Source organism: Hevea brasiliensis, chromosome 4 (genome assembly GCF_030052815.1).
Source record: "Hevea brasiliensis isolate MT/VB/25A 57/8 chromosome 4, ASM3005281v1, whole genome shotgun sequence".
Taxonomy (NCBI): domain Eukaryota; kingdom Viridiplantae; phylum Streptophyta; class Magnoliopsida; order Malpighiales; family Euphorbiaceae; genus Hevea; species Hevea brasiliensis.
Genome location: NC_079496.1, coordinates 3866623 through 3887718, shown reverse-complemented (window position 1 = coordinate 3887718; position 21096 = coordinate 3866623). Strand labels below are relative to the sequence as shown.

The 21096-nt window shown below is 36.5% G+C and overlaps 2 protein-coding genes and 1 long non-coding RNA gene across 9 annotated transcripts; 1 reads left to right on the top strand and 2 right to left on the bottom strand.

Moving 5' to 3' along the window:
- The first annotated feature begins 270 nt into the window (after positions 1–270).
- Positions 271–6020, top strand: LOC110632825 (vacuole membrane protein KMS1). Of its 3 annotated transcripts, none has more exons than XM_058145084.1 (7): positions 271–2085; positions 2396–2474; positions 3264–3563; positions 4423–4568; positions 4811–4927; positions 5205–5384; positions 5557–6020. In XM_058145084.1, exons 1-7 carry the CDS (start codon positions 1915–1917, stop codon positions 5731–5733), a joined length of 1170 nt encoding a protein of 389 aa, XP_058001067.1. In that variant the 5' UTR covers positions 271–1914; the 3' UTR covers positions 5734–6020. The 3 variants fall into 3 exon arrangements, with proteins under 3 accessions (XP_058001067.1, XP_058001068.1, XP_058001065.1); XM_058145085.1 differs by having other exon boundaries at positions 4411–4568; positions 5635–6020; XM_058145082.1 differs by having other exon boundaries at positions 4411–4568.
- LOC110632824 (uncharacterized) lies at positions 4408–7786 on the bottom strand. 2 transcript variants are annotated; one of them, XR_009148120.1, is made up of 3 exons: positions 7373–7775; positions 7166–7287; positions 4408–4694 (listed from the first exon to the last, which is right to left on the bottom strand). It is a non-coding gene; the product is annotated as an uncharacterized LOC110632824 (long non-coding RNA). The 2 variants fall into 2 exon arrangements; XR_002490700.2 differs by lacking the exon at positions 4408–4694 and having other exon boundaries at positions 7061–7287; positions 7373–7786.
- Positions 7787–10624: 2838 nt separating this feature from the next.
- LOC110632819 (protein TIME FOR COFFEE) lies at positions 10625–17757 on the bottom strand. Of its 4 annotated transcripts, none has more exons than XM_021781157.2 (12): positions 17348–17757; positions 16823–17248; positions 16492–16679; positions 16058–16367; positions 15386–15818; positions 15210–15270; positions 14981–15073; positions 14613–14880; positions 14437–14503; positions 14261–14330; positions 13794–14153; positions 10625–13692 (listed from the first exon to the last, which is right to left on the bottom strand). In XM_021781157.2, exons 1-12 carry the CDS (start codon positions 17445–17447, stop codon positions 11251–11253), a joined length of 4818 nt encoding a protein of 1605 aa, XP_021636849.2. In that variant the 5' UTR covers positions 17448–17757; the 3' UTR covers positions 10625–11250. The 4 variants fall into 4 exon arrangements, with proteins under 4 accessions (XP_021636849.2, XP_021636850.2, XP_021636851.2 ...); XM_021781158.2 differs by having other exon boundaries at positions 16058–16364; XM_021781159.2 differs by having other exon boundaries at positions 16507–16679.
- Positions 17758–21096: the final 3339 nt, after the last annotated feature.

The window sequence follows — 21096 nt, the reverse complement described above, 5'->3', positions numbered from 1 at the left end:
TTGAATTGATGAATTTTTTTTTTATAATAATGTGTACATATTTTTTATTTAATTAATATTTTTAAAAGAATTTTAATTATCAATTTAATAAGCAAATTAATCTAAACAAATTAATATTTTAACTAATATATATTATAATTTATTAATGTTATTTAGAATTTATTAAAATTATGGTATTTTTATAATTAAATTTAGGATAATAAAGTAATTTAAGAATTTTAACTTGTCCCAATAAAAAAAAACATTTTATGTCCTTATCTTGTACGCAGAGGTCTCCCTCTCATCCCACGGAGAGAGGACCATAAAGCTCCACTGCGAGATCTCAACGCAAATTCCCCTCAACTTTGTTCTCTGAAATTTCGCGTCCTTTTTCTTTTGTATTTGGATCTCCATTCTCGCCCCAAACCAGCAATTTTAAGACACAAATGTTCGCTGCAAATCCTGCCCATTAATTCGTTCTGCTGATTTTGCCCAATCGAAATCTATACCCATTTAGTTTTGTATTGGAAGATTTATAGATAAAGAGGAAAACGGTAGAGATTTTAATTATAGTAGGTGATGGTAATGGGTTCTGGCAAAGGAGCAACCTCTTCTTCTCAAAATATGGATACATCAATCGCCGGCAAGTCGCTCACTTTTCAAATTTTCCTTTTCTATACGCACGCATATATATTATCTTCGTTGTTAATTTTGTGCTTGTGGGTTATGGCTCAAAGTCTTTTTTCTTTTGGAGGCAATCGGGACGAGTCGTGATGCCAATTCCCAATTTTTTTGAACTTATAATTTGGCTCCATTTTTTTTCGGAATTAATGTGTGAGAACTGGAATCTGGGTGTTTTTGCACTCACGTAACTAGATCTGTGTTTAATTTAAAAAAAAATCCGTTATTTTCCGTAGATTGTTCTTAATGTTTGTGATTTTTTTCTATATGGGTTGATTTAAAAAGTCCTCTTTTAGTTGTCAGTTGACTTGTTCTGTAAATTTTTCCTATTAAGCTTGAGTTAGCTTGTTAAAGCACTGAAATTTTAGTGGTAGTAAACATTAAATTTTAAAAAACAAAAATGTTAGAACAGAAGTGGGAAATAACCTGCTAATCTTTATTTATCCTTTAGGCTTTAGGGTATATAAATCAACCAAAACATGCTATGTGCAATGTTGGTGTTATTATTGTGATACAAATGGTTTTATGTGGTTGATAGAGGTTGTTTTCTGATTAAAGTTATGGGAGTTTCTATGGTAACTTCTTTTTAACAAAGTAAATTTTACTTTGTCAGTAACTACCATTAGATGAATTGTTAAAATCTAATTAATGGTGAAATAGACAAAGCGCAAACAAAGGGAGTTAAAATCAAACTAATCATAGAAAACACCTAAAGTTAATATCTTGAGGTGGCATTAGATGTTTTAGTTGTTAATGGATTGCCAATTGCCACTTGCCGTTGGTGTGTGTTTGCGCGCGGGGTTAGACAAGATAATCTAGGCCATGTAGCAATGCAGTAGAATTGGGATTTCTAGTGGGCATGTAGCAGCTCTGTGGGCAACAAAAGTAGAAATAATTCAGTGGGTGGAGCATGCTCTCATTTTATATCCTTTCATATGATATTTCCTTTGAGAAGCAGAGATAGATGTGAATGGGTGATTTTTCTGCTAGGGTTATTTTAATTTCCTAACACTGTCATTGTGCTTTATAATGCACTCTTTTTGGATAAAGTGGTGCTGGTGGTGTTGTCTCCCATTAATGGGAAAACTATATGATTTTTTATTTAATTCAAGACAGTGAAAAAGAAGCAACACCTCAAAGTGACCAGATTTGAAGGAATGAAAATTTGGATTTGTACCAAATTTTATTAGCTAAAGAATTGCATATTTTGCAGATCATTGTCTGAGGCATCAACAAGAACTAGAAAATCTGACGATGACAACGCAACCTTTCAAAACATTGAAGTTTTTCACTCTGGCTATGATAGAGTATTTTAAGAAATCAGTAATTTATCTACTGGCAAAAGGTGGTTGGCTGATGCTTTTAAGCACACTGGTGGCTCTGCTTGGAATTCTGCTTGTGACCATTGATGGCTCTCATGAAAAGGTACTGTAGTATGCAGATTGTTCTAGATTTGCCTATGTTCATATGAAAGAACAGCTTATACTTCTCTGTATGTGTTTGAGAGGCTCTTTATTTTCATTTTGATATTATCATGGTTATTTAGGGGATGCAAATACATAAGTATTTATATCTCATCACCACATGAATAAAATCTAGATAAGAATTACGTTTTCTTCACCCCCCCTCCCCCACTTTCCTTTTTTTGCATCAAATCCTTTCTTAACATTTATCATATTGCAGACAAGATAGACACTTGGGAATATTGATTACATCTTCTCTCATGTTTTTGCAGCACATTGAGGAACTTGCTCATTATTTGCGGTTTGGATTGTGGTGGATTGCCCTTGGTGTTGCATCTTCAATTGGTCTTGGTAAGCAAAATTTATATGGATGAATATCAAGAACTCTATGTGTGTAGAACTAACCCTAAAGATATAAATTATTTAAATTTGGAGGTAACTTTTTATTTGATGCCATAACTATGCTAGGTTTTGACAAGAAAATTCTTCTATAATGCTCAATATAGTCTTTATCAGCAGAATTTAATATGGTATGGATTTTTTTTTTACTATTTGTTCGTGACGGTGATGAAAATTTCTCACAAAGGACTGCTGTATTATGTGAAAAATCGGGAATTGTAGGCCAGGTTTTTTTTATTAATTTATGCCTAATATGAACTTTTGAAATGAGCTAATAAGGCTGCAGTTATTGTTGGATTATAAACCATGGTAATTATGGTGTTTTTCATTGGCCATTTTTCTAGGTTTCCATGTCCATGATTGAAGACAATTCACGTGTAAATAAAATCTTGTATATTGAGGTTCTTAAACCATAAAATTCACATTGCAGTAAGATGAGGGCCTTGTTTCATCCTTCTCTTTTAGTCATTTCTATGAAATTCAAGCTGCATCGTTGTTTCATTCAAATGTACTTCGCTTGTAAAGTTTGTGTTGAATAGTTTATTGCATGATTTTTTGGACCGGATACTCTTATGTGGTTTATTTATCAAGGAAATTCTCTGGAGATCGGGATGAACTAATAATTAAAAAATCATGATATCATATGCAGTATTCATGCTGTTGTGATTCTATAGTCCTGTTGCAAATCTAGATTTTCATTTTTGCTAGTCTGATCTCTCTCTTTCTCATATTAATTTCCAGGGTCTGGTTTGCACACTTTTGTCCTTTATCTGGGTCCTCATATTGCCCTGTTCACAATAAAAGCAATGCAGTGTGGCCGAGTTGATCTAAAAAGTGCTATGTATGACACAATACAGCTCAAAAGAGGTCCTTCATGGCTTGACAAAGATTGCCATGAATTTGGAGATGCAGTGTTTCCAACATCTCATGGATTGCGGGTTCCACTTAGTAGCATATTGCCACAGGTCCAGATAGAAGCTGTTTTATGGGGATTGGGGACAGCGCTTGGAGAGCTTCCTCCTTATTTTATCTCAAGAGCAGGTATGCTTTAAGGTTCACATTTGGTCTTTTCTTTATGTAACTGCCAAATTATCCAATTAAGAATTTGTCCAAAGGAGTTCACACGATTCATATGAAGAGAAACACTTATCTGCTTCATTTTGAGCCAATGGCCTATATGCATAGTTTGATATCATACTATGAGAATGAATTTTCTGAAACAGTTTTGAGGCTTTGTTATAATCAACAAAACCAAAATGTAATTGGTTATTATTCTGAAATCTATTTTCCTGAAAATGAATTTAGGTTAGGCTTTTTCTTTATGTGTCCTTGTATCTTTAAATGGCAAGTTACTTGAGAATGAATGCAGTATCTGTCAAGAAGTTTGCGTGAGTATAGTTGTATCTTCTCATGTCTACTATGGCACTAGCACATGTCAAACAGACCTTGCCAACAAAGAATGAGTTTCTATTTCAAATGCTTCATGTGTCCCTGAAGGCTGAAACTATGTAAAATGGGATGTGCTGATCTCATATCATTGAATGAAGGTTGGTTTAAGAATGCATGTTGTCATATCATGATTATGTCACTTTCCCACTTTCGTTGATCTGAAGTTGAAGTGGGTGGAATTTGATACAAATGAAACATACTACAGATACTTTTCCATTTTTGCTTATGTGCTTGGTTATTGGTGGATACAAACTATGGTTCATTTTTTGCTTGAGTGAGTGCTTTTCTGTTTGTAAATTATAAAAGATGGAAGCTTCTTCCTGTTTCCTCCATTTTACTTTTCAATTTCGAAGTTTGGTAAAAGCAGAATCTATATATCATGATAGATTGACATCACTGAATGAGTTTTATTGTGTATTAATACATTCACTTTGTGCAGCGCGTTTATCAGGTAGTAAATTTGATGCCATGGAAGAATTGAATGCTTCCTCATCAGAAGATAATGGAATCATAGCTACTCACCTCCATACAATCAAATGCTGGCTTCTGTCACATTCTCAACATTTGAACTTCTTCACAATTTTAGTACTCGCTTCGGTTAGTTTGACCTGCCATCCATATTTTCCAGTACAAGTTCTCTAGAAAATTAAAACAACTGGTTTTTCCTGTGAGTGATTTCTTGTTATTGCCTGCTAATATGCCCACTTCAAAAGCATTATTACTCTGCATTGTGATACAGGATTTGTTAGATTAGAAGTTGACCTTGATTTATCATCTGTTTGTGTTGTTTTAATTGTTTATAAATGTGCAAGTCGCTGATGAACTACAATATCTTTTAGGTGCCAAATCCCCTATTTGACCTTGCTGGCATTATGTGTGGACAATTTGGGATTTCATTTTGGAAGTTTTTTCTTGCAACTTTGATTGGGAAGGCACTTGTGAAAACTCATATACAGGTTTGTAATATTTTCTAGGTTTTGGACCTTGGAGCATTTGATAGTTTAGTTAAGTTTTTGGTGCTTTTACTACATGGCAGCTGCAGTACAGTCATTAAGTTTGCTGCCTGGATTACTCTCTTGCAATCCTAATGCTCTAAATGATTGAAGTGGAAGGGGAATAAATATTGAAATTCTTCTGTTGCTTTGATGAAAGGTGTTTGATGCTTGGTTTTATTTTGAAATGCTACTGTCTTTGCGCTTCTTAATGTTTTTTAGTTTGATTGCTTTTCTGCAGACAGTTTTTATCATCTCTGTCTGTAATAATCAACTACTTGACTGGATAGAGAATGAGTTGATCTGGGTGCTCAGCTTTGTACCTGGCTTGGATTCTGTCCTGCCCAAACTTATAGGCAAACTGCATGCAATTAAAGAAAAATATATGTCACCTGTGCCACCTCTGCCTTCAAATAACAAGGTACTCATATAACCATCATTCGCATCCTCGTGTGGATCAGTTGTGGGATGTTCAATTTTCATTGCAAACAAAAGCTTTTAAGTTGTCTGCATATATTGCATTAATAATCTGATTTGATTTCATGTCCTTTGTTTAGTAATATATATTTTGATTGTTTTCTTGCTCCTTCCAGGTGAAAAAATGGGATTTCTCATTTGCTGCATTGTGGAATACCATTGTTTGGCTCATGCTTTTGAACTTCTTTTGCAAGATTGTGACTTCAACTGCACAGAGGTATTTGAAAAAACAGCAGGAGACTCAGCTAGCTGAAAAGGAAGATAATTTGTCATCTTCAACACATTCAGATTAGAATCTGAGCAGAAGGACTTTGATAAACAGGCAACATTCAAAGTTGCTTTTTATTTCCTTGTCTTTTTTTTTTCTCCTCTTATTAGTATTAGAGTAAGAAGTGACAAGCTCTTTTCCCCAAAAATCTCTTTGCATCAGGGCAATCCCTGTTAGTAGCTTGTATAGTAGCAATAGGAACCCTTGTCAAAACATTGGGGTAAAAGCATTGTTTTGGGTAATATTTGTTACCCATTGTTAAGAAACTACTGAAATTGGGAATGGAAGTATAATTTAGAATTCTTTGGAAAATTCAAGACTAGTTATTTGCTCATTGATCTTCATGGATTTGAGTACCTTTTCTTCTTTGAACTTCATAGATTCAAGTATCTTAGTTCTTATTTTATAGACGAGTATTGCAGATTTTGTGTATATACTTTTTGATTGGCTCATTCTCAACTTGGCTAGCAAAAGAAATCGTAAAAAACATTAAAAAATTTAAAAGAATAGGTAAATGATTTTTTTCAAAAAAAAAAAAGGTGCAGAAAAAACTAATTTTCTCAACCCTTACCAACTCCGTCGCCCTAATCAAAGTGGTGTTTGAGTTTGCCAAGGCACATCTCTGCGTCCTGATCACTCGGTTGGAATTTATTGATTTTGATGGTAATTTGATCCATTTGATAAATTTATAAAATTGAATTTATTACTTTTATTCGCTTAAATTAAACTGGATTGATATTGAATATTGATTTTTAAAATATTTAACTATTTTTTAATATTTATAATTTTATATTTCAAATTTATTTATATTTTTACTTAATAACACTTCATAATTTTTTGACAAAGAAATAATATTGAGTTATGACGCTTTTATTTTTAAGTATAATTTCACTTTATTAATTTAAAATTTTCAAAATATAATCATAATTTTGTAGTAATTTTATTTTTTATTTGTTTAAATTTAATTGAAACTTAAATTTAATATTTTACCATTTTGAATATAATAACATATAATTACAATATTATTAAATTAAAATTCATTCATTAGTAATATTGAGTTTTAATAATAATAACAATAATAAATTACTTGTCTACACCGATTAATTCAATTAAAATTTAGTAATTTAATTTAATTTAATATTCAAATTACATAATTAGTTATTGTTTAACTTTTAATATAAATCAATCATGTCGGTTGAGTTTGAAAATTTATCAACCACCTAGGATGTAATATTTATCTTATTAATTGAAATGAGAAATTAAAAGCTCAATTTGAACTTGCATAATCTGCATCGAAATTAATGATATGTTGAAAATACATCTAATTCTGTTATGATTAAAGCTTCTAATCGCAGCAGGTATAATCATTTCTTTGATATATGATCGTTAATTATCGTGATTAAAATAAACTAAACTAAGCCATCAAAAACGTTAAACGTAGAATATTTGAAGCTTACCAGTTGAAAACAACAAAATAAGATACTAGACTTTCAGGTTTGCTTGAAAACGCCATCCCAACTAACGAATTTGTAACGCGGGAAAATGAACCCAGGTGGCTGCGAAGTGCTGCTCATCATCACTTTCAGGAAAAAAGAAAAAAAGGAAAAGTAAGAATATTATCAGATTAATTATGCTGAGTTTGTAATGGAGGAACAACTAATTACCGGCGGCGAGTGAAATTTGTAGAGAAAAATGAAACTACGGAGTTTGAGGCAAGGATTAGAAATGGATTTGAGCTTTCATCTGAATTTCCTGAATCTGAATTCCAAAGAGGAGCAGTGGGAGAAGGTTACTCTGCAAAAATGTCGGCTAATATGGTAACTAGCAGTCGCTGTTGCAGGAGCCTGCTACTCTTGGTGTTGTGCCGCACAAGGTATAGGCCGTAAGTTAGTTTGAAGGAACAAATAAGAGATGATTGAGGGACCCACACCGAAATCTTCGGTGAACATAGGGCCCACTTCTTTCCTTTGCTCGGTGGGTGGGAGTGGGGCGGCGCCACATTCACCACCATCACTTCGGCCCTATACTATAGCCTTCGGTTATGGCGCGCGTTTTGTGGGGACTTTGGACTAACAACGAATGGGTTGGAGCCATTGAATCAAAATCGTTTTCTAAAAGATATGACATTGAATTAAAATTAATTTTAATTAAATTATATTTATTTGAAACTGGATCGTGATCACCCTAATTGAAGTCATTAATTTTTTTTTTTTGGAATAATTTAAAAAAGTAGTGATTGAACATATATAATTAATAATTGAAATTACTTACCCTTTATTAATAATAAATCAGACGCCAATAGCAAGTCCCCATTCGAAGCTAAAGGAAGGGCGTGCGTGGTCAAGATAAACGACTGGATGGGAAGAGTCGTGCCGTAGCAGAGTTGTTCCTACCCCTATTTTTAGGTTGAAGCGTCAACATTTTATTACAATTTAAATTCTTAAGCAATGGGCTTGTTAAGATTCTTGTTTTTTAGCCATATTTTAATTATAAAATATTAAAATAATAAAAAAATTCAAAATTATTTTTTTTAAGTCTAAAATCTAATGTCAAAGGAGGTGTAGAAGTTTGAAGTTGGAATTAGTGATATTAGGTGTGGAGTTGGGTCCCATGTGAGAGAAAATCCATGAATTTTATACTACATTGAAGCCAATGGCAGAGGCCAGAGTTATTCAATGAGGGGTTAAAATGTCATGTGCTAATTACTATTCATAATATGTTTGGTCAACTACTGCCATGGATTTGCATTTTCAAAAAAGAAAACAAAATTCTTGTCACGAATTTTATCACATAAATTAGATAAAGCCCGAGAGTGTATTAGAGAAAAAGATAAAAATAATATCAATTAAAGATAAATTAAAAGAAAAGTGATCAAGGTGATTTGATTATATATATATATATATATATATATATATATATATATATATATATATATATGGAGATTCTAATGAGATAAATAGAGTAAATTAAGTTAGAATATAGAAAAAAAAGAAAAGATAGATTTAAATTGATTTGAAAGAGAGTAGTATAATATGATCTAAAAGTATTATATATTTTTAATAATTTAATCTAAAATCGTTTAGAGTAGAGAAAAAAAATTCATATAATTGACTCTAAATTTTTTGAGATAAAAATTTAGTTGAGTTAAATTATCCTACCCAACCTATGCCCTATTCTTATTAAATATCTATTAAAATATTAAGGTATTTTAATAAATAAATTATTTTTTTTAAGGGACTTAAGTGTATAATTTGTGAACTTCTAGGGAGTTTACAATAATTTACCTTAACTTTTTCCTTCAATCATACAATTTTTTTATAGAAAAAGTCCAAATATACCTTACTAAACCAAATTGTCAAATTAATTAATCAAGTATGTTGGCATATTATATAAGGGGACTTTTTCCTCTTTTGTTTGCTTATCCAGTTGAATCATTGATGAATCTCAAACCACTGTGACTGTCCACTACAAGGAAATGCCTCTAATGTTGTGAGCGTCCCCTCTATTTCTGTCAATTTTACTTTTATGATGCCTCTGCCTCTAGGTCTTCACCACATTCCTCTTTCATCTTTCCTTTTTTTTATTTTTTAATTATTTTCTTAACTCTCTTTCTAAGGTTTTTTTTGTTTTTATAAAAATATGAAAAAAAAAGGTACTAAGGCAATTAAGGAGTGGAGAAAGCATTAATAAATCTTATTGAGGGTGATTGTGGGGTCAGGAGGTTGGGATAGCCCTGATCTTGGTGTGGGATAACGTAATCTTGCAATGCTCAACCCATTGTCTAACAGTAAAGTGACATGGCCTGTTCTTTTCATTAATTGATTCTCTTTGTGGGACCCTTCTTCACTTCATTAGCCCTCAGAATGGAGAAACAAAGATGGCTCTCTTTCTATAATTGTAGCACATCACACCAAGTGGGGACTTTTTTTTTTATATATATATATATATATAAAATTACATGTAATTCTCATGGAAAAGGAAAACACCCGCTCTTGTTTCTCTTTAAAAAATATAATAAAATTGAATATCACCGATTAATCATTTTAATTAGTTCCTTTCAAAAATATTTTTTTATTATTATTATTAACCAGAAAATTCAACCTTTTTTTCTTTACCATTGGACAATTTAATTTCATGTTTTGAAGCACAAAGTCACCCAACCCACTGATCATTCACTATCTGTTAGATAAATTATTATTTTGTTTTTAAAAAAAAAAGAGTGAGAACACTTATGCAGATGAATAGCTTTATCATAAGTACAGGCAAGATGTCAGAACACATGGCCCAGTTGAGAAGGTAGGACCAGAGTGTTTTATCAAGAAAAGAGAGTGAGCGTGGGGCCGAATGCAGCTCTCTGAATGGGCCCCACAAGACACGGGGCAAAATTGGAATTTTTTTTGAAATAATATCATATCTTATTCTTAGGGGAAGATAGATCTTATTCGTAGATAAACAGACACTGTTGAAAAAAAGATGACGGGGAATTATTTTGTCATAAGAATAAAGTAGTTTAAAGATAAAGTTATCACATCCTCCACACAATACATATATATATATAGAGAGAGAGAGAGAGAGACACGTGTAACATACGGACAACAAAGAGACGCACCCTTTTCAACAGCCCACTCAAAGGAGAAGCATTAGCCATTTATATAATTTTCATATATATCATGCCAAGTGGGAAAGGTTAGCCCACAACACCCGCACGCACAAAACAGAAAAACATAAAATCCTTCACCCTCCCATCATTCAAAGACCAAACTCCACTCTCCTCTTCAACTTGAAAAGTTTTCTCCATCTCTTTACCACCACTGAAACTAGAGCACCAGTCTCAACAAATTTCATGGCTTTTACCTGGACTAATGTTAAACTTCACAAAGAAGAAAGAAAGAAAAAATTTAAAATATGGCACAGGATAACAAAGAGAGGGAGAGATTCTTTAATAAAAGAACTGTGAGGGTTACTCTTATATGTGCTAAAACATATACATACACACCCTCCCATCGCATATATGTTGAAAGATATCGTCTACTGTTCTTTCTGGAAAATAACAAAAGTGAAAAAGAAAATCCTCCATTGCTTAAATCCCAAAAAGGAGAAGGCAAGTAGATACTTTGTCTCTTCCCCTCCCCCCTTAAATTAATCTTCACCATCTTCCCCCTTCAACCCTACAAAAAACACACTTTTGTAACGCTTTTCGTTTCGCCTCATTGCACGTTCTCTTGCCATCAAACCAATATAATTTAATTAGAAAGTTGATGATTAACCTCTTCAGGTTATGAACACACATACGGAGATCAATTTACATTGCAACCAAGCAAGTTCCGAGATACGTTGTACCATTCCCACTGGCCCTTCCTCTTTTTCAAAAATGTGGGTTCTAATCCGAAGGCATGCTTCCTTGAATATTCATCACTTCTCTCATTTCTTCTCACTCTGCCAAAGGGCACACATACAATCCCCATTTTACCAAAATCTTGTTCAGCTTCAGTAGTTTTCTTCCTGTATGGGGGTCGCCATCTGAAGTACTGGAGACATGATTCTACTCTGCAGCAGGTTGTTTCTGCTCTGCTGGCTTCACCTGAACAGCATGAACATACGGGAACCCACCACCACCAGGAACAAGATGTGGCTTCCCAGGGGAGTGTGCAGCAGCAAACTGAGCATGGATAACACCCTGTGAAGGTAAGCCACCACCTTTCATATTGCTTGCTGCTGCAGGTGCAGCAGCTACTACTGCCTTCGCAGGATCAGTGGTGGTGGTGTTGGGAAGTGACATGGAAGGACACATCATCATCCCTGCTGAGGAGGTAACTGATGAGCCCTGCGGTTGTTGCTGCTGCTCACTTCGATGTCTTTGGTGATAAAATCCGATTCCTACAGATGTTGTATGCGTTGAACTAGCAGTATGTTGAACATGGGCTGCCAAATAATTGCTGTATAGCATCTGCGTATGCTGCTGCAATGCATGCTTTGGCGGTTGCTGCTGCTGCTGCTGCTGTGGGGCAGAGCTAGATGTAGAGGGGGAGTTATGGGGATGGCCAAGGATTGAAGGAATATTTTTTCCACCAACTGGAGATGATTTTTGTGCAGGCGCTGACGAGGAGTTCTTGGCCTGCTGAGATGACAGCGTAGATGATTGCCCTCCTTTGTTACTTGTGGAAGTGGAAGTTGTCCTTGGGCTCCCACCAGCACTTTTAGAAATTGAAGAAGAAGTTGGAGAGCCCACTACCATTGGAGGAGAAGGGGATTGGTTAGTATTAGCAGCTGATTGACCTTGAGGGGCAGCTGATAGTTTTGGGTTGGCTGCAAAAGATATCTGTGCGTGCCCTTGTGGGATACGGCCTTGCTGTTGGGGAAGGTTTTTGAGGGACGATGAAGTAGAGGAAAGAGATGGGGAGGGAACTTGGGAAGTGGTCCTAACATTATTCTTCCACTGCGGAGAATGAACAGGACTACCGCTGCTTTGGACAAGAATTGAAGGAAATCCAGATAGTGCATTAGGAAACTTGGTAGCCATTGATGAAGAAGAAGAAATATGATCACTGTACACACTTCCATTACTTGTTGCTGGTGTTTTGCTTCGAGCAGAAGCACCTGCTACAGCTGCAAATTGGTGCTGCTTTTGAAGTTGAATCATTTGCTGCTGTTGTTGCTGCTGCTGATTCCGCTGCAGTTGCTGCACACTAGAAGCATTTACAGTGCTGACAGCGGCTGACATAACAGAACCAGTGGCTCGACCAGGAGCAGAACCAAGGTTAAGAGTTCGTGCTGAACTATCAATCGCAGTATTGCCTGGAATTGTCGAAGCTGATGTATCTGCTAAATCAGGCCGGGAAAAGGCAATAGACTGCCCAGCATTTAGCTGAGCCTTTCCTCCTGGAATGACCTTTCTCTCCTCTCCTACATTCGAGCCATCATTTCCACCAGTTTTCCCTTCTTCAGAAACGTGGTAATTCTTCTTCTGATGTGCTGCTTGGGCAACTGCAGTAGCTGCAATGAAGTGAAACCCATGCCTTGCCGCCTCTGGGACACTTTGCAAAAAAGCATGATTTTGTGCAATTGATGAAATATCAAGGCTTGGAGCATTAGTGGCTCCATTAATGGAGGCAAATGACATGGGAAAAGCCTGAGAAGGTTCAACCCCGACCTTAGAGCCCTGTGGTTGTGACTGCTGCTGTTTCTTTTCACCAGGATTGCTGCCACTTGCAGTAGTGGCACCACCCACTGTTGGTGGAGTCATCAAAGCAAAGTTTGGTGGGTGTATGGGCATTGCAAAATTCTGACCATAAATACTCATATTTGCACGAGAGACTCGACTATCAGCAGTCGAAGGACTATCTTCACCACCTAATTCATTCTCAAGTTGCCGAGCTTGATGAAGGACATTCTGGTTCTGCATTTGCTGCCGCTGTTGAAGCTGCAATGATGATGGTTGCTGGTGTTTCGAGTTGGGAAAGCCTTGCAAATTTCCACTACCACCATTAATCCCATTGCCATGCAGCCTCTGCTGCTGGTTCTGCAAATGCTTCTGGGATGATGAGGAGCTACTGGAAATGCTTGGGTTGTGATGACCCTGTTGGCCTTGTTGAGAGTGGGGGACTGGTGGCTGCTGTTGCTGAAGCTGAGGAGGATGGATCATTTGAGAAGAATAGAAAGAACCATTGAAAAAAGGCATTGCCTGAGTGGGGGTTCCTCGATAAGCTGGCGCAGCCCCTACATGTGCAGGAATTGGAATTGGGTATGCACTGTTCTGCAAAAATGCCAAGTACTGGGTTTCATTGCCGGACATATTTGGGTAGTTGAAGCTCATCGCTGTGGCACCAGCTACCGCTGTTTTTGTGGCACTGATTGAGGCAGAATTAGAGGCGCTTGATGAAGTTGTGCTACCTGCAACAGCAGGAGACTTCACTGTACCAGGTCGAACGGAAGCAGCCGCTGCCGCTTGCTGTTGACTCAAAGGGAAGATGAAGGCAGGACCATGCTGAAATTCAACAAAAAAGAAAAGCAACAATTTTCAAAAAAATCCAACCCTTCAATTCTTCCCCTCTGAAAAATACAACAATTGGGAGAGAGGAAGCTTACCAAGATATTAGCAGGTGCTCCTGGGGGCAGAGGCTGCTGAACCAAAATCTGCTTCCTCTGTGCAGCGTCTGCAGTGTTTGAAGTTTGAGAGCTCTTCTCCTTACCCGTGTGACCAGGAAAGATGGCTAGACCCTGACCCTTGTCTTGCACAGAGTGCAAACCCCTACTGGCATGCAAATCTGTTGAGGGAACCACATTGACGTTGCAGGCCTTTGCCCCAAATTGTAAAGCAGAACCAGCAGCTGCTGGCCAGAAAGGATTCATCCTTGTAAATTGCTGGTGATAATGTATATTCCGCGCGATGTAGTAATGGGTTGCACACCTCTTCGGCCTTGGTTGACTAAAAAGCAAGTGTGGAGGCTACAAAAATTTTAAAGAGCAAAAAAAATTATCAGAATTGAGAAAGACCATAACTTTGAGAAAAGATTCAAGGACTCGAGAAAAAAAGAAAACGAGGAGTAATATACCTGTATAGCTGCAGAAGATACAGTGCTTCCATCCATGGATACAACCCCTTGTAGAGGAGGTGCCATATATCTGCTCATAACACAAGCGTCATTTCCCCAGGCATGATAATCTAAAGCATTGGTGTAGGAATTGAATAAGGAAAAGATCAAATTAACAAAAACAAAACCGACGATACCCCATGTGAGGAAGCCCACCGGGCCAGGCAGCCATTGACATAGGTAGAGGAAGAGAATTTGATTGAGCTGAGGATGAGACAGAAAAGGAAACACTCGATCAGCAATCCAGTTGGAGAACATTTCATGAGAAAAAAAAATGTTCTCTGCAAGAAAAAAAAATCAGAAAACCAATTACCAGCTTTCTCAGTGTGTGGTTGCTGTTGCTGCTGTTGTTTCTGAACATCTTGGTGCACCTTGTTGCCACTTCCAGCAACGATGACACCATCAGGTTTCTCCAAATCAAGCTGAAGATCAATATTCCTCTCTTTATTAGCAATAACAACTGGTTTATGGCATTCAGCTTCTTCAGCAACCACTTTTGTCCTTTTCTCCTCTCGTTCCATATTCACATCTTTTCCAATTTTCACTGCCTTATCATCATCTTTGACCGCCGCTTTCATTTCCTGCACATGAAGCAAGTAATCAACATTAATATCACATACTGCATACGAATCTGGTCTATTTGATGATCAATTAGACACAAAAAAGGTGGGGCCCATTCACCGTTTCCACATCTGTGATTCTAGGTTTAGGATCTATGGCCACAAAACCAATCTCACTGTCCCTTTCTGGAGATGATCTTACTGGAGGTGGAGCCTGTAACCCAAAAATTCAAGAAGGAAAATGTAAGGAAAAACATAAAAGACTCTTTAAGAATTTTAGATTGAATTTGTTTTAAGGTAGAAAAAAAGAAAGAGAGAATTTATGCTGCGATTGCGAAAGAGATCCTCACCATCAGATCTATCTGGAACTTCTCTTCTCGCTGGGTTTCAACTTCAGAAACCGCCGAATTACTGAATTTTTTAAAAAAAAAGGAAAAAAGAAAAAAAGGAAAAATCAAAGCCCATCCTTAGAAATTACTGAGAAAATCAAAATCATAACAAAGAGCATTCAATTTTTGATGCTCACGCTTTAGTCGCTGTCACACTCTCACTATCATCATCCAATCTTAGACCAACATTAGAAGATTCCTTCTTCGGCGATCGAGGCTCCTCTTTGTTCACAACTAAATCTTTACAATCTGATTCTTGCACCGGTGGTCTCGAATCCAACAACGAAATGCTCTCAGACTTCACTTGCTCCGGCTGCAGCTGCAGCTGCGGCTGCGGCTGTGCTTCTGTCGAAACCAGTACAGCTTTACTGGTTGTCGTATCTTGTGGAACGACGCCATTTTCAGCAGCGGATCCTGAATTCTTTGCCAAATTGGGAGAACAATTTTCCATTTTGGGAGGCTGATCGATATCGACCTTGATTGTTGACGCAATGGGACTATTCCGCACAGGATAAACTGATGGATTCTCATCTTCGTATTTGACAGGTCGCGGCTTTTTTCTCTTTGGCGCTGCATATTTGTATAAGAAATCGCAGGAAACCATCAGCGATGTCCCCAAATCCCAAAAGTACCGCCTGCTCTTTCAACTTGCTGTAAGGAACACGAAATGAAAATAAGGAATCTTACTAGGATCCCAAACTTTCCTCTCTTTTCGGTTTCTTAGCAACAAAGGAGAGCATTAGCAGGAAGAGCCAAAAGGAAATGAATCTGCTTGAGCTTTTGATGGTTCAACAGCTCAAGCAACTTACCAATTGCAGACATGGGAGTAGCAGATGAGCTAGAATTAGTGGGAGGAATTGAAGAAGACTGAGGTATGGGGGAAGGTGAGTTGGAGATCGGCGAGGAAACTCTGGATTTGGCATCACCAGTGGACTTATTGTTGCTCACTTCCTTCGAATCAAACTTCATTGAATCATTTGCAACTACTTCTTGCTTTGTTGGTCCCTGAGGCTGCCTCATTAAGCCATACAACACCTCAGCGACCTCAATCTCCTCCTGAGTTGAGGAAGTAAACTTAGACGAGGATTTCGGCGGTCTCTGCTTCGGCCCATTAGGCTTCTAAAACAGCAAAAAACACTCGTTACTCGATTGAACAGAGAAAAAAAAAAACACGAAATAAAGAAGACATCCATCAACATCCATAGAACATAGATGCCAAACGATGGGAAAATCTAGGACTGACCATCTTCTTCTTAACTGAGGCATTAGAAGAAGACGGCGAGACTGGAGCAGGGGACGCGGACGCTGAAGCCAACATCGCTGCAACGCTTGGTCCACTCGATCTCACCGGAGATGTGGACGCTTGCCGATGAATTTGCTCAGTACCAACTCCACAACTTGAAGCCCATTCATGAGACCTCTTTGTAGACGCTGCAAAACAAAACAACAGACTAAACACATAAATAATCTCAAATCTACCAATCCTAGAAGAGGAAAGAAGGGGAAACAAATTATACATCTACTAAAATCTCAAAACATGTTTCTTTCTATGTAAATCTCTTCCACCTCTCTACCTGACCGAGCTTTTCTAGGCACCGAAACGCCAATCATCTCATCGGGTGCCTTCCACGGGGCTGTCGCCGTCGTGGTTCTAAAAACTTTGGCCGGCGGGGGGAAGCTTTTCCGATGGTGATGATTCGACATAGAAGATGAAGATAGGGAGGAAGGATTTGGTGGGAGCATCCTCATGGAGCTACCTACGGCACCTCCATCGTCGTCTTCATCGTCTTCATCATCATTTACACTCTCTTCTGAGCTCTCATCGCCGCCATCATCTCTATTGCTACCGTGCATCAACCTGTCTCCTCTTCTTCTCTTGCCCCTACTGCTCATCCGATCTCTGTCCCTGTCCCTGTCACGGTCTCGGTCTCGATCTTTTTTCCCAGTCCCTCGATCTCGTAGCCTCGCCGTTTCCTGCAACTCCACAGGCCCATCATCCTCTGCAATAAGAAAACAACATAAAGGTAGCAGCAAAAGTTAATTTATAGGACAGCGTTTTATCTGGATCAAAGAGCTTAGATCTGATAAAAATTTAGAACCTGGAGAATCTCTTAGGCTCCCACTTCTATGTCGTCTTCTAGACGCCAAACCATTTGCAGCAGCCATATTTACTCTTCTAACTTCTCTATTTCTCTCCATTTCTGTTTTGATTTTGTATTAGCAAATCCGTTACAAACAGAAGGTGATTATTTTTATCTCTCATCACCGGAAACCAAGCATTATTTGCTGGAAACGTAGAGTAGATAACCCGAATTTGCAGATTCAGAGCTATATTCAGCCTTCTTAGCTAATCCTGTACAATAGAATGATCTCTCAACGGAAGCAGAGTTGAAAGATCTTAGCTTTCACTTATTCTCTTATTCTCTCCCTACTCCCCTTTGCCCCTTCCCTCTTTCTCCTCAAATCTTCCTCTGTCCTCTTTTTTGTGCTCGCAAGTCGCATCCTTTTTTCTTCTCATCTTTTTAGCTATTTCACTCCCAGCCAAACCCACTCTCTCCCTAATTGGACGGCCAGGATTGTTTGCTGCAACACATGTATGCATCTCAGGCGTTGGATCAAAGGTGAATCCAACGGACGTCAGTACCGAAAACCAACATGGCAAAATCTAGACCGTCAAATTATCTAACCTCCGTGCGCTCTTAACTTTTTTGCAAAGTACCGTCACGTGTCAGTCTTTGTTTTTTTTATCCTCATCCCTCACTATCTATTTGATATATTATTATGACATTATTTTATTTCAACAAATAAAAAATTGACTAGTTGTTAAATTAATTAAATACTAGCAAAATCGTACTATAAGGAAAAAACTGTTGCCCACGAATCACGATCAATTTGAAACAAAAGAAAAAATAAATAAAAATAGCCTGATGTCGTGACTGGCTATAGCCGGTAACAGAGACCTTGGTAAAAGCAACATGACGATCACAAGGAATCTAGGTGACCGCACAAAATATCGTTCCAACCGGTCAAATCCCCATGTTTCTTTACTTTCTTTATTCTTTATTTATTTAATTCTCAGATTTAATTATTACGAGAGATAGAGAGAGTAAATTACACTATATTTCCAAAAAGGCCAAATGGGGCCCACGTGAAAGCAACCAAATTGAGGATATTGGACGGATGAGATATAGCATAATGACTAAGGTGCAGCATTTCTGCCGTTGGATCCCCTTCTGACGTGGCTATGTCACCATTTAAAAATAGAGAAAAACAAATCCCAAACGCCAGATTCCAACCAGCAGACAAATCCGAGCTGGCACCGAACCAAGAGGCTAGGCCGCGTGTTGATCAGTGAGCCGGATCTCTTCCGTCGATCGCGTTCCATCCGACGGCTGAAAATCCGAGAAGAGCGTTATTAGGAAACTCAAGTCACAGTCACGGAACTTCCGAGAAGTGCGGGTCCCACACCAAACAGCTGCCTTCATCTAGAAATTATTTCCCCCCGTTGGCCGTATTTTCACGTTCGCGGGATGGTGGCAGCTTATTTGCTGACGTGTTCGGGGTCCACCATGCCGGAACCTACTCCCCCGGTCAAATTTCACCGGACAGTTAAAAATAGAAAAATATATAAAATATGTGTCCTACGAAAAATAATTAAAATATTTTCAAATGTGACCTGGATTAATTAAGTAACCAAAAATAATCTCAAAAGACTGCACGCGCTCATCGCGGGCGTTCTTCTCACATCGAAGGTGCACATAAATTAATTAAAAAGCAGGATTCCAGCGTGGCAGAGTCTTATCGCTACGTGTCCTTGTTTTTCTTTGGACACGTGCACCACACCCTCTTTTGCTTATTCGTCGCCATCCTTGGGTCTTGTTAATCACTCTCCTTATACATTTCCGCGCTGAAGAGCCGGTAAATATCTTTTCTTCAGAAAAAAAAAAAAGATAAAGTTACATGGAGTTTGATATTAATGAACGATATGACAGGAATATTTGATTGTGGCAGTGGTAGCAAAATTTCCAGCAACAGCATCCATAATTTCGAGTAGGGTAAGTGTTATTGTTATTCAGTTTATATTTAAAAAATTAAATAAAAATATTTTAATTTTATAATTTAATTTAATTATTATTAATTTTGAAATTAATTTATTTTTATAAAAAAATTATAAATTATATGTAATTATATATATAAATTATTTAATTTTATTAATTAATGATTATTAAATTTAAATTTAAATTAAAATTAAAATTAAATTAATTAATTTAATACAACTCAATTCAACTCAACTAAATCTTTATCTTAAAAATTTAGAGTCCATTATGGATTTACTTTTTTCACTCTGAATGATTTTGGATTAAATCCTCAGAAATATGTAATGCTTTTAAGTTATGTTATACTACTCTTTTCCAAGTCAATTTAGGTCTATCTCTTTTTTTTTTTTATCTTCTAATTTAATGTGCTCTATTTATCTAATTGGAGCCTCTGTATGAGGAGAGTAGTAAATTTTAATAAATTTAATTTAATTATTAAATTATTTAATATACTCAAATTAAATTAAATTAAAATAAAATTATTTGATTTGATTTAATTTTTTATTTAATTTAATTTAATTTAATTTTTAAAACATAATAATTTAATTTTAATAATATAACTTAAGTCAAATGCTCAGCTTTATCCGTAAAAGAGAGAGTAATTTTTGAGAGACCCCTTGTGGCCACGTCAGACTGGGCCCTACATTTGGTTGACCCACCATCATTTGATCCCTCCCTTCGCTTTTGTCCCTTTACGGGGTTGAGCCTCACAATCATGAAATCCTGTGAATATGCCACGTGTACATCCATATTGCTACGTCATCACTGTCCCGTTGGCTACCTTCCTCACCGTATATACATACAAATAACCCTAGCCGCCAATCTAATTTTTGTCTACGAGTACTAGGGTTTAGGATTAATCAATTAATAATTAATTAATTATATGCTTCTAATAAATTATTATATTAATGCATCCTTTCAAGCTATTAATCCAATATTATATTCAAAGTGCTGCCATAAGTGTGTCCCTATTTTTTTTATTATGAAATGTTTTCTTTTCTCTCTCCTTCCCTTATTTCAATTAGAATATCCTCATTCTTTAATATTTTAAGTACATAGTAAAACTAAAATGGGGTAATTAATAAATAAATAAATCAATGGGTCACCAAGTAATTTACATGTGGATCCATTTTGAAGACATTTCATTGGGCTCTCTTTTGTAATATTTTTTTAATAATATTATTTTGTCAACACATTTGATAGAGTCCAAGGAGATGGAACATTTGAGAATTTCCCTTTTATTTAAATTAAAAATTTTCACCATCACCAAAAAAAAAAAAAAATTATGACGGTGCAATCTTTAGGGGAAGGGAGGGGAGATAAAAGTAATGGAAAAGTCCACAGAGTGGGACAGCGTGTGGTATGATACAGTGACTTTCGCACTACTTTATTTATGTTTTTTTTTATTATAATAATCAAAGTGTGGTATCCTCTCCTCATGATATCGTCTATCCTACCAATGGACCTAACCTCTCTTCAATTTTCTTTTCCCACATGACACTTAATTTTTAAAGAATGCCATTATCCTTCAATTATTTAGGATTAATTTATTCATTCTTTTTTATTTAATTTATTTCAATTTTCAACTATTATTTTCATAAAATTAAAATTATGATTAATAAAATAAGAAGAGATCCATATGCGAATTTATTATTATTATTATTAATATTTTTATTATTAGATAAATCTATTTGGAATTTATCTTTCTAGTGTATAAAAATCACAGGATCCAAGCTTATATCATGGACAAG